The 14,392-nt window shown below is 35.7% G+C and overlaps 1 protein-coding gene across 3 annotated transcripts in view; it reads right to left on the bottom strand.

The window, feature by feature from the left end:
• Window positions 1-14,392, bottom strand: part of NOX4 (NADPH oxidase 4) — a 181,996-nt gene that overhangs the window by 52,410 nt on the left and 115,194 nt on the right. For all 3 annotated transcript variants that reach the window (XM_049889568.1, XM_049889570.1, XM_049889571.1), the window contains one exon: window positions 11,862-11,922. In XM_049889568.1, the coding sequence (XP_049745525.1) occupies window positions 11,862-11,922 (61 nt within the window). The remainder of the gene's footprint in view (window positions 1-11,861; window positions 11,923-14,392) is intronic.

The raw sequence follows: 14,392 nt of genomic DNA, 5'->3' as shown, positions 1-14,392 counted from the left end.
TTGATCATGTACTAAAAGTCAAGCCCCAAGCTAGGTGCTCAAAGAGCTAAAAGTCTAGTGGGGAGGCACGTGTAGTCAAAAGATACATACACTACAAATAAATAACTGCTAAACGTATATTCTTGAAGTCCAGAAGAAAATAATGGCCGTTTTTACCTGGATAAGCTTGTAATAAACAGCAAAAGAAGCATGGAGGTTTTGTTTTTAAAAAACAAACAGAAAAAACCCAAAACAACAAAGAAGTCCTTATGATCCCTAGTGTTAGCTGAAGTGAGTATGTTTGCTTATTTTCTTGCTCTATTTCCTTGTCTCAACAGTCTCTAATTGTGGAGAATTTAGAACTGGGAATAAGACTGACATTTTGAGCAGAGGGAATCTTATCAATTAAATCATATTTTATTCATTATTCACTAACTCAATCAACATTTATTATGTACCTATTATTTGTCATGCTATGAATAAAACAAATTCTTATCTTCAAGGGCAAGCCTGTTTATCACCAGAGAACCCCAGTACAACAAAAGAATTAGAATGTCATTACAGCTACTTCAAAAGGGATTTACAATGTAATTACAAAATTACTTAAAGAGAGAAAGAAGGGCTTTTCTCATAAGAACTCAATGAAATTAATGGTTTGTCAAAATTTGACATTTTATTTTACTTGGGAAAAGAAATATGTACACTAATATTAGAAAAACAAATGGCTTCAAAAAATGAGAGAGGGCAGATTTAGAGTACATCCATACCCACTAGAGACATATAGAATATAAATTTTATTTTTCTGAAAAGTTTAAATCAAGTGAATGTTCTTTATTGCCATGGTAACTCAGCATTGAATAACAATAGTTACAATTTAAAATATTGCTTTCAAAGCAACATCAAAGGCATTCAAATTTTACTCTCCAGATAAATCAGGAAATGTGGTTGTAGAGCAAGAATACTGTCTTATTAAAGACATAGTTAAACTTCTGTTGATAAAACTGAAATGGAAACAGACTATAATTTTAGGAGAAAAAAAGTCAGTTGCATGCTCTGGCTATATAAACCCACCTTCTCCACAAAAATTAAGACTAATGTCAAAAGAATATAAAAAATTAGAGCTATTGTTATCTTAGAAAAGGAGAAAAACAAAATAAAATATAAGTCCATACATACAATCTTGCCAATGGCAACACAGAACACAATGTAGATACAATCAGAGCTAATAAATTAATAAAACTGGAATAAAAAACCCATTGCTGTCAAGTTGATTCCAACTCACAGTGACCCTACAGGGTCACTATAAGTCGGAAAATTGTAATAGGAAAAAGAAAAGCACTATAAAAGATACAATACTTGGATTATAAAACCACAACCTGTCGCCGCTGGGTCAATTCCGACCCATAGCGACCCTACAGGACAGAGTGGAACTGCCCTATAGGGTTTCTAAGGAGCAGCTGGTGGATTTGAACTGGCCACCTTCTGGTTAGCAGCCAAGGTCTTAATCACTGCACCACCAGGCATCTTACTTGGCATATATAGCCCCCACAATATTCCTATGAGCTTTTCTCAACTATACGAAAATCAATCTATTATTGTTCCCACTTTATGTTGAATTAAATGATCCGTATTTTAGAATTTATTTCTCTGAAAAGATTTATATAAAGTTTTACATTAGCAATGACCTGAGACGTGAGGGAAAAACTCCCTCAATGCAGCACGTTGATGGTGAGGAAAGTAAACACCAGAAAAGCTGGCTCACGGGCCCACGGTCTCAAGACTCGCAAGATGCCAAGAGATTAAAACACAAATAAAAACAAAAACACGCATTCTTTTCACTGCATCACACTGCCTCGACCTCAATCACTGGAGAGAACACACTGCAATCCCTTTTTCTCATCCTCCCTCCTTTTACTTCCTTCTTGTCTAAGGGTTACATAAGAAAAACACTGCAGAGTCATACAGTCTACACGCCTTGACACCTGGTTCCTTTAAACATTGTAAAGTCTGAAGGTAGACAATACAGTAGACAACTTACAAATAGGGAAATTATTTAATATATCCTTCTATATTCAGAGGAGCACAATCATAAAACTCTATTTCTGTGATACTCATGACTCTACCCAGTGCCATCAAGTTGATTCTGACTCATAGCGACCCTATAGGACAGAGTAGAACTGCCCCATAGAATTTCCAAGGAGCGCCTGGCAGATTCGAACTGCTGACTCTTTGGTTAGCAGCCATAGCACTTAACCACTACGCCACCAGGGTTTCCAAAAAACCAAACCCACTGATGTCGAGTCAATTCCGACTCATAACAACCCTATAGGACAGAATACAGCTGCCAGATAGAGTTTCCAAGAAGCGCCTGGCGGATTCGAACTGCCGACCTCTCGGTTAGCATCCATAGCACTTAACCCCTGCACCACGAAGGTAGTTGCTCTTATGACTCTGGAACCTACTTTTTAATCACACTATTCAAAAAAAAACAAAAAAACAATTCAAAAGCAGCCTTTGAAAAAACTGTAAACAGACTTCTTGGCCTCTAAATACATCAATGAATCAATGCCTGTAACTGGCTTTCTTTTAAAATATAAATTCTGTTCTATTGCCACCAAGGCTAAACTACAACAAAAGTTGACAGGGAGAAAAAAACCGAACAGAGGTTCAAGAAAAGTGAAAGCAAGTAGCAGAATCATATTTGGATAAACACATTGCTGCTACTAAGCTTTTCCATAATCCACCTATTAGGGAAAATGGTGCATTTTTCATTTGTCACAGCAAATGCATTTTTTAACAATGTCAGCACTCCATAAAAGCAATACCTCAAAATGACCATGGCTCAGCTTGACACTAATTCAGTTCCTACTGTCTGCACAAACTCTGAATGGCCTTCCTGGGGGCATATTCAAGAAGGACCAGGCAATTTTATCTATAAACAAAGAAACTGGAGGTTTTCTTTTATATTATTATGAAGTTTTAACCTGAAATCCTGTGCAAACAACATTGAAGACATGCAATATACGGTCCTTTGAAGCCTACCAAAACCAACCACGGCAGTCAGTCTCCTCTGTTCTTAAATAGGGGACATCCTGGCCAAAGACCAAACCTATGGCTTATGTGGATCAGAGAAGAACAATAAATTTAAGAGTTCACTTCTTTTGTTGTTTCACTGAACAACTGGGTTTTCCTTGACCCCTCTGATTTTCTCTTGCATATGCTTTTCCCGCTGCCAGGACTAATTTTCTTCCCTTAACTAAACCCTGTCCAAGATTTAAGTGCCGGCTTTGATTCCCTTTCCTTGAAGATGTCTTCCCTGACTATGCTAACCGATAATGATCTTTATTTTCATTAAACCCCTACAGAAATCATAGTTAATAAGAGACATTCCAGCACAGTGATTAAGGGTTTAGGCACTTGATCCAACTCTTCAGACAGGGTTTGGACTGGACAATGGGATGGAGAGGGATGCCGGTGAGGAGTGAGCTTCTTGGAACAGGTGGACACTTGAGACTATGTCGGCATCTCCTGCCTGGAGGGGAGATGAGAGGGTAGAGGGGGTTAGAAGCTGGTGAAATAGACACAAAAAGACAGAGTGGAGGGAGAGAGCGGGCTGTCTCATTAGGGGGAGAGCAACTAGGAGTATGTAGCAAGGTGTATATAAGTTTTTGTGTGAGAGACTGACTTGATTTGTAAACTTCCACTTGAAGCACAAAAAAAAAAAAAGCGTTTAGGTGCTTGAGTAGGGATTCTCAAAGTCACTTGGGGAATACAGAGTAAAGTTTAATTTGTCTTCGAGCGTAGAATTCTTAAAAAACCCTGGCTCCTACTTATCTTTGCAGCTTTATCTCCTGATCATTACCATTATGAATTCTAAATTCAGCTGCGTTAACATCACCTTGTCCCATAGTCACATCTGTCTTTTACATTTTGAGCCTTACCATCCGTGTTGTTTCTTGACAGGGCGCCCTTCCCTGCCTTCTCTGCCTAGAAATCTCCTCCTCAATCTCCGTTTCAGCTCTAATATAGCCTACCACTTCTACATGAATTTTCAGATTTCTGAAAGCAGGTTATGCGCATTCTCTTAAAGAACTTTAATCACATATACTTGAGACTAAACTGTCAATACTTTTTAATCCTCATAAGCAATAAATATTATCAATAGAGAAAATCTGTGTTCATTTGATAGCTAAAACATAGTAATACAGTTATTTCAATTAACATTTATTGGACTATTATACCTTTTTCAGAGATTATTCTTTTTGAATTGAAATAACTCTTTATATATTAAATATATTACTAGTTAGCTGCTTTTTTCTGTTTAATTCCCTTTTGTTTTTGACATAAGTTCTTAATTTTTGTGTAGTTAAAGCTATTTTTCTCTGTGAATTCTTCCAGGAAAAAAACGGCCTTTCATATCCAGAGATTGGAGACCATTAATTTCCATTTTCTTCTGACTTTTTTAAGAGACTGATTTTTTATGTTAAAGTATTTAACCTATTTGGAATTAATTTTTTGTAATCTGCTTTTTCAATGGTTAAGTGGCAAATGCTTTATCTATTCACAAACTAACACTTCCTATTGATTTAGGGTGCTTCCTTTACCATGTAATACATATTTTTATTTGTGCTAGGGTCTGTTTCTAGGCTGTTTCACTCTGTTGATACATTTCTTCTCATTTTTGCTCCAGTACAACAGTGTTTAAACTATTTGAACTTTATAAGAGGCAGCATGGGTAGTAAAATAATGCATGTTTTAACAAGGACTCAGGTACATGTACACCAATGCTCACTGTAGCACTATTCACAATAGCCAAAAGGTGGACAGGACCTAAGTGTCCATCACAGAATGGAATGGATAAACAAAATGTGGTATATACATAGAATGGGATATTACTTGGCCATAAAGAGAAATGAAGCTCTGATATATGCTACAACAGGAATGAACCTGGAAAACATTATGCTGAGCAAAATAAGTCAGACAGGAAAGGACAAACATTGTATGATCCCACTTACATGAAATATCTAGAATAAGCAAATGCACAGAGACAGTTTATTAGTGCTTACCAGGGGCTCAGGAAGAGGGACATGGGAGGAGTTAATACTTAATGTACGCTGAGTCTTTGTTTAGCGTGATGAAAAACATTTGAAAATGAATCCCAGAATAATGGTGAAAAATGTACAACATGGTGAATATAAGTAACGTCACTGGATTATACTCTTGAACGTGGCTAAAATGGAAAATATTATATATATTTTTGTTAAACTATAAGTGAAACTATAAGTTTTATTGTGCTATAAGTGAAGCGTATCATTTACTACAATAAAAAAAAAATCCATGGTCAAATAAATATGGAAATATTAACAAAAAGCCCCAAGTGTTTTAAAGTGAAGCTGAGTTCAGATTCCAACTCGTTCACTTAACAGAGCTTTATTTTCTTAGGCAAACTAACATTGTGAATTCTTGGCTTGCTTGTAAAATTTATTTCACTTTATATTTCAATAGGGCAAGTCCTACCCTGTTATTCATTTTCAATTCTTACAGTTTCCCAAATAAACATTAATAATATTTTTATTTCTTATTTTGACTGAAATTGTATTAAGCATATAATTTATTTTGGAAAGAACGAACTTCTACAAAATTCAACCTTTCTATCTAGAAACACAACATGTCTCTCTAAACTTCTCTATCTCTTAAGAAAATATTATTTTCTTCACATAGCTCAATTCTCATTTCTCACTGAAATGACATTAAATTTTTCTCAAAATGATTTTTTTTATTTGAAAAAGATAACAAACACCATATAAAGGCCTTTAATGGACTTATGAAATTTTTTTCAAATTTTTTGCTTTGCAAAGACCAACTCCCCTGGTTAAATGAACAAACAAATGAAATACATAATAAATGTAATTAAGAACTTCTTTAAAAAAGATGACTGAAAATGTTGCCCTCAGTTCCTGCTTTGTGGAAAAAATGCAGCAAAAGTGGGAATACTTACTCATGCAAGCTCATTCCCATACCAAAAAAAAAAAAAAAGTTTCCCATTTCTATTGGGCTTAGAACTTGCCCTGGGCCTGTCTCACTCTGAAGTCTGTTCTCTTTTCCACTACACACACTGCCAACTTTGAAGGTCTGGATGGTTGAATACTATGTTTCAACCAGGGAGGACACAATATCCCAAGCTACCACTGAACAGTGCTCCATTCCAGGATCAACAAAAGATATTCAGTATTATTATGAAAGTGGAATGTCAAAAGACTACACAGTAAATAAGAAGGAATTCGTGAAAGAAAGGAAGACAAATCTCTTGATTACTCATGAATAACATTCCAACTCTTAAAATGTGTTTTTTTATTTGCTCCAATTGGAATCACAGATTTTACTAGGTATTGTCACTGAAAACATCTAGATATACAAAAATTCCTATGTGTATCATCTCTCCTTTCCCTTCCCTCCCAATTATACTGATAGCTGCACCCCTAAGAATTTTATTACTTTCTCCAGAGAGTGCCAACAAAAACACAAGATCAACTTCTATTTTTAAGGTCTTCATCACATTGAAGCAGGCCATTTTAACCACTTACTTTTCTACCTTTTATCTTCTCTTGTTCTTGTTAGCTACCATTGAGTCTGCCCCAGACTCATGGTGACCTCATGCACAAAGGAATGAGACCATTGTGATCTACAGGGTTTTCAATGGTTAATATTTCGAAGTAGATCACCAGGCCTGTCTTCTTACGCTATTTTAGTCTGGAAGCTCTGCTGAAACCTGTTCAGCATCATAACGCGCAAGCCTTCACTGACAGATGGGTGTGGCTGCGCTTGAGGTATACTGACAAGGAGTCAAACCAAGCTCTCCTCATGGAAGGCAAGAATTTCGCCACTGAACCACCACTGCGCATTGTTGTATTCCAGCCAGGTGTATTTCTCAGTGTTCCCTAGCATTCCATGTCGATTACAGAAATGCCACCTCCAAATTTTCTCAAAATCTCACTTCATGGGAAAGTTCAGAGTTTTCCATTCTGCTGATATCCCTGCTTATAAAATCACATCCTCCTCCATTGTTAAAGTTCAAAAATCATAATAATAGCAGTAGCATTTTCACCAGACACCATTCCTACAACTCCCTGACTTGTTTTTTTGAATTCACAAAAGATAAATACCTTCCTCTGGTATTAATACATTTAATGTCTTTGGTGTGTTTATTTGTATGACCTTATGAACTCCATCTACATCATTACTATCCATCAAGTTAAAATTCTGCTTTAAAAATTATAATTTATTTAGAGAACAGGAACTTCATTCATTTACCTCCCTTTATAAAGTACTTAGCAAGTGCATCAAGAAAATGAGTACTTTAAAATGTTCCCCGTGGTAACGATAATGGCATAAGACTACTGCCTTTTTGTCTTTTTAAAAATTATTTAGTGCATTAACGGTGGACTGACTTGGCGAAGTGACATACACCTTCTTGACCATCAAGTACATTACTGTCATACTCTTGACATTATTTAAAAAATTTAGTGACTAAGAAAATTTCTCATTATTCTTATTTTCCTTGATTGTATGTAGTAAAAATTAAGCAGGAAATACTAATTTAAACTTCCCTTAGGAACAGAACAAGTCCTAATATAAACAGAAAACATGCAAGTAATCCACTAGGCTCTCCTAAAAAAATAATTCTGCTTCCAAGTGCTTTAGAAACTATATAATTTATGTTCAAGTGTAAAATTCAACTATTTTTTTTATTGGATAGAAAATAAAACAAAATTTCTGTATATCCCTCAGATTTCAAAATGGCTAGACTAGAACAAAACCTGACGACTAGTGACTTCCAGTAAAACACTAGGCAGTCCCTATATTTTTGTGACATTATAAGTGAGCTGTCATCTACTAAAAAATGACAGCATAGATTTATTTCATCTCCATAAACTGAGAAACCAAAGGAAAAACAATTTATCCTCCCTCCTGAGAAAAGATGGCCATTTAAAGGATAAAGCTCAGATCACATGCTTCTCATTTCCCTGATATAAAAACTTCCTTGATTTCTAAGGCTATGAATATGAAATTTAAACCCAGTTCTTATTTATTAATACTTGTTATATTACGATGGCAAAAAAATCTATATTAACTTCCATAAATTAATTAATAAATTATCTTCGATGATTTCCACACAGCCTAATAGAGTCCTATTTGCTATGAGTTGGAATAGACTCCACAGCAGTGGGTTTGGGTTTTAGTTTTTTTATTATAGAAATGGAGCCTGGTGGCAAAAGGTCAGCAGTTCGAATCCACCAGCCACTCCTTGGAAACCCTTTAGGGCAGTTCTGCTCTGTCCCATAGGTTCGCTATAAGTCAGAATCAACTTGATGGCAATGAGTTTGGGTTTTTTGGTATTATACAAATAATACATACTTTAAGACATAATAGGTTAATCCCATCCTTACGCAGATCTACCTAGATATACACATAGGTAATTGTATCTGTATTTGCTAATCCTCTCCCATTGTAAATCACAGGCCAGGTAAGCATATATTCGATCACTCGCAGAGTTCTGGGAAATTTAGAACTAGGCCCATTTGCTATGTGCCTCTTATTGTACACTAGCACTGCACTTACAGGTCTCCAATTCACAGCAATCTGTACCATCTCCAAACCTCTCCCCTGTATTTCCCCAATGAGATCATTTTTATAAGGTTAGCAGTAATCCTTTTCCATAGTTATTTTTCAGCCCTATTGCACAGGATACCATAGATTACTTCCTCCTCAGAACTTTCTATGTTCCTGGCTTCCTTAACACTATGATAAATCTTCAAATCTTCAAATTAGTCATTTTGCCTCTAACCCAGTCTTCCTCCTTTCCATCCTGTATACAAGTAGTCCCCGACTTAAGATGTACTCAAATCATGATGAACTGCACTTAGGAACATGTTTTTTGTACATCTTATGGTTAGCAATACGTACTACATACAGTGTTGCAGCACATATCTAATGAAGAAATTAACAAGAAACTTTTAGGTAATTTGTGGCCATACATTTGAAAGTAGAAAGCATGACTTATTTTGGAAGGGGAACAAAATATCACTTCAATTCAAAGAGAAATCTACTTAGGCAATCCACTCCAGCCCATTCTACCACCGTCATTTCAAGGAAAAATCCTGAATTGTGTTTAAGGGGTTTTAAGAGTTTTCTAAACTTAAGTCTTCAGAACACACAGGGATGCATCTAGATGTCTAGGGGGAAAATATGAGGCTTTGATGTCTCCTGTTGTGCGATAGTTGCTTCATTCGAGACCTGGGTACTCTACAGTTGGGTGGAGTTGATTAGTCTTGGAAAGATCATCAATGGGGCAGTCTTAAACCTGTCCTTTATACCCCCTCAACTGCCCATGGAAAACGTATTTCAGGGAAGAAAAGGTCACTCTAAAACATCTCTTATTCTATTCAGAAAAGTAAACCTCTGATATTCAACCTCCTAAGCATCTCTATGGTACTTCTAATACCTACTGTTGTTAATGCTGAGTTTCAATCAGCTCTTTCAGAATAAAACCCAGCAATCCCTGATCCTTTTCTTACCTAATTATAATTCCACCGTTTTTAGGACAGCCTAACCTTTTTTTTTTTTTAACTAAAGTGTCAGATGGTGGCAGGATTATTTAGAGGTTCTTTGCATGAATGCTTGACTTTTTTTTCCCCCAAGTCAACAAATATTTAAAAGTCAACAACCAAGAAGGTCTATTAATTGAAAAGCACCTGACTGAAAATGAACTCTGAATAGAATGATCTTGTTTCTTCTTCAATGGCACAGTACATAAAAAAGGAGGATAAAATTAGCACTATTAAGCATTCCTTATTAGAGATTAAAATAAATGGTGAGCCAATCAATTATTTTAATGAGCTACTGATATAGAAAATAACTGTGTAGAAATTCAGTAATAATAGCTAGTAGTATACCATCATGAAGTTTCTGCTTACCCTTAAGAGTTAAACAATGTCTTCATTGTGCCTGTTTTCCACTATAGAATTCTGTCAATTACCATTCATTACTGAACTTAATTCTTAATATATTAAGATTCTTACCAGAAAAGAATGGTACTCATTCCTAATGTCACAGTGTAAAACAAGTGTGATTATTCCACTCATATACCAAGTTACGAAAATTAATATTTCCATACTATACCAAGTGTTCTCCTAACAATTGACGCCTATGATTTATTTTGAATAACACTACATGAACAATATCTGTTTAAGCCTGGCTTCCCACGGCTACATATAAATCATTACTGCTTAAAGATCTTTTGATTCATTTAGTTGCTTGCCCATCAAATCCCATGTTACATATTTTCTTCAAATTTCCGATTCCATGCTGGCTGCCCTCTCTATAGACAAAGAACTTTATAAACCTATTATTACTGTTTTTTTTTTACTATATGATATAAGCTCCTTCAACTTCCTCCTCCTCTTCTCAAAATATCTCTTGCTCTTTACCTAACATTTTACCCTTCCCTGATTATTACAGAAATTGATTCCTCCTTTTATCCAATGCTAAATTCTCAACCTTTGCTCGTAAATCCCATTCCATCCCAGCCTCCTCCACTGACTCCTTCCCCTCCGCCTCCGAGCACCCACAAGTTCTTCTTGACTCTAATCCATACAATTAGCAATTTAATAGCATTTTTTTCATCGTGTTGCTTCGAATCCTTCCATGATTCTCTAAAGTCTATGTTGCTGTTGTTAGCTGCCGTCATGTTGGTTCCGACTCATATGACCCTATGTACCACAGAACGAAACACTGCCCGGTCCTGCGTCATGCTCACAGTCATTGTTATGCTTGAGCCCATAAAGTCTACAGGTTCTTCTAATCCAAATATCTTTTCAAGGCATTTACCTAAACTGACCCCAGCTGATTTTTTCATACTACTCTCTAGAAGAAAATCTTTGCTTCTCCTAGACTGACTCATACTACATGAATAAGCTTCAATCATTATCTGCCCTGATTTTTGGCAATGCTGTAAACTTCACTTTAAATTACCTACTTTTATCTTCATTTGCCCAATTTCTAAGGTTCAGCTTGAATTCTCTCTTCTTTATGAAATTTCTTTCACAGCCCCACCTATACTGAGCTTTCCTTTTTTTGACATCCTATAGCTTTTACAAACCAAGCTCTTGTTTAGGATTTAATTATAAAAGCCTTCAGTTTACATTTACATTCATGTTTATACCGCATCCGTTCCTTCAAACCCCCAACCTAATCAATCAACCAACAAATCAACATTTATCGAGCACTCACTTGTCAGTTACTCTGGTGGGTCAAGGAAATATGAGAATGAATAATATTTCTTATATTTCCTCAGGACATTCAATGTAATATATCTCTCAGATAATCAAAAGAATTTATTGAATAGATGAATGGCATACCACGAGTAGATCTGCTATTAGTAGTGAACACTATTCCAGATACATATATACCACAGAAAAGATCATGCAAAAGCTGGAATATCTGAGTGATATCAGTCCTAGGTGTTGATTATTTTGAGAGCCAAACCAACCACTAATTTAAAGATTGTGTTATCTAATAGGCGAATTTCAGTGCTCTTGTATTGCTCGTGCATCTGGCAAGTAAACAGAACCTCTGAAGTGAAAGCACAGTGAACTGTACATCATTAATAACTACTGACACCCAGGATACAATTCCAAAAATGTGTCTCACAGGAAGAAAACTGATGTCAAAACTGTACAAGCAAAGAAAGAAAACAAACAATAGCCTGAAAACATATGCATACTTCTATACATGCTGGTTGTTTTACTACTCAAACACATTCAAATTATTGTATATCCCATTATTTTCAAAATATGTATCTTAAAAGTCTATGTTCTACATACCTGTCCAGTCTCCTACTATTTTAAGATGGACTCCAAACGTTGCTTTGGTTTTAGTAGGACACTAAAAGAAATAAACACTAGAATCAATTCCAAATAATACATATTCATTACCAGACTATCATTCAATTACAATTTCTATTCTCATAGCAAGTCCCCCAAATCAATAGAAAACAGGAAGGGACAGACTAAAATCTATATAGGCCTTCGTTAGTCGGAAGAAAGCCATGCCTACCACTCAAAGAGACAACTTATATTTCTCTAAATACCCGTATTTACAATATACAATCTAAAATTGTTAGTATATTATAAATACCGTAAGTATAATCTAATCTAATCTAAGTACCGTAAGTGCCATGTGCCAAGGACTGTACTAAGTACTTTATTTCACCCTGAAAAGTTATCTCTTATATATAAGAAACTTGAATAATTTAGACTTAAAAATATTAACTTGTCCGAGAGCATACAACTAGTGAAAACCACCTCAGAACTCGGATTCAGGTCTGTCTGACTCCCCAGTTCTAAACTATGGTATCTCACTGTCTCAGTTAAGACAAACATGTGGAAAATGGGCGAAGAATGCATGAGAAATTCAATGGAGTAAGAGGAAAGAAACTGTTGAGTATAAGTATAATCAGCATACAATAGTATGAATCAAGGGGAAGGATGGATTTATAAGGTCCAAATTAAGGCACAGATAAAAGAAAATGGCAGCGGTTTTGAAGGGTCCTCTGAACAGAGACTGGGTTATATAAAAAAAACCTCGCGATCAGTCGGAATTGACTCGACGGCAGTGGGTGGAACCAAATCTATTGCCATCAAATCGACTCCAACTCATAATGACCCTGGAAGACAGAAGAGAACTTCCCCATAGGGTTTCCAAGGCTGTAATCTTTATGAAAACAGACTGCTGTATCTTTCTCCTCTGGAGCAGCTGGTAGATTTGAACCGCTGACCCTTCGGTTAGCAGTTGAGCACTTAACCACTGCACCACCAGGGCTCCTGGGTTATATAAAGCAAGCCTAGTATCCCTGAGTTCACTGTGTTGGTTAATTAAAGTAGGTCACGTAAGAATGCTTTGAGGAAAGAAAACAGAGGAAGAAGATGCAGATACGTTTGCAACCCTTGATAAATGTAGTTTTAAAGTCAATAAAAACACTCATTAAAAAGTAAGGTCTTATAAACCAACTAAAAAGCACATGATCTGATAGCTCTTCATGATGGGAATTAATGTTAATGTGGGATTTCCAAACAACTACTCTGCAATCGGTGTTTTCAATAGGATTGTTGCTGCTAACAGTATAAAATATCAAAGTAACCTGAAATACTTTTTAAATTATGTTATTTAAATATTTATATTGTTAAATATTATTTTAGTTCTAACTGTGACTCTGATACTCAATTATCCCACTTACATTTTGGTTTTTAATAACTCTGACAGCAACCAGTTCTGTCACTAGTAAATCAGCCAATAAGATGTTGTCATCTGTAAAAACCTCCCACTGTTTTTACTTCATGACATTTAAAGCTGGTTTAATGAAAGCTCTAGCTCATAGAAAGCAAGAAGCCCAGCTGTGTTCCCTGCTACCACCAAGCTGATTGCCACATACCACTTGGTGTCTCCTTTACTGCAAGCTGTATTTTCAACAACAACAAAAAAAAAGAACATCAACAGAAAGATTCATATAAGAAAAAGAATCCCAGATACGCCTTTTAGAAAATAAAAAGTTGAGGGGAGAGGGAAAATGCGAGTAATTTATCAAAATACCACTGTAAAAGACACTTGAAAAAAATGAATTTTTCCTACCATTATAAAGCAAACTATTTTGATGGTACTGACCATGAATTGTATCGATAAAAAAAAAAAAGGGCTCATATGGGGGAAGAAAAAAAAAAGATCTAAGCCAAGAAAGTATCAGAATGGGGAGCAAACAAGTTAGTCTTTGTGTGGCTCAATTTGCTTCTGGCTTGATTTAATCTTACGATGTATTCTAAAACAAAACACATGTTTTGCCAAATATTCTTATCTCTGTGCTATTCTTTCAGTATAGACATTATAAAATATAATTACATATGATGTTTACCATCCCCTCGGGTCTTGTAGGAGACTATAACCCTCCCTCTCCTAAGTGCTGGCCGAATGCATCAATATAGGTTCAAAGGCTAATATGGTTCTGAATGGATAAAACACAATAATGTTTCTCAACCACCTTGGGAATGATGCCTTTATAAATTACTGATACATCCTCAAAGTAACTAGGAATTAAGAAGATAGACTTTAACATAGTCTTTATCTAAGCAGATCACCTGAAATTTAAACAGGGCCTGAACAGAGTAACACAAAGAACCGCTTCAGCATGTATGATATGAAGCACTGAGTGAAGATCTTAGAATCATACATTTCAGTATCTTTGCGCAGGTAACGCTCAAATTCACTTACGTTGCCTAAAGTACGGTATGGTGAGTCTTCAATATTTTCTCATTGTCTTTATAATCGGGTTTAGAAAACTTCTCAAAGGAAAGAGATAACAAAA

The sequence above is a fragment of the Elephas maximus genome, chromosome 7 (genome assembly GCF_024166365.1).
Source record: "Elephas maximus indicus isolate mEleMax1 chromosome 7, mEleMax1 primary haplotype, whole genome shotgun sequence".
Lineage (NCBI taxonomy): Eukaryota > Metazoa > Chordata > Mammalia > Proboscidea > Elephantidae > Elephas > Elephas maximus.
The sequence above is the reverse complement of the archived record's forward strand: the minus strand, read 5'-3'. Positions and strand labels throughout refer to the sequence as shown.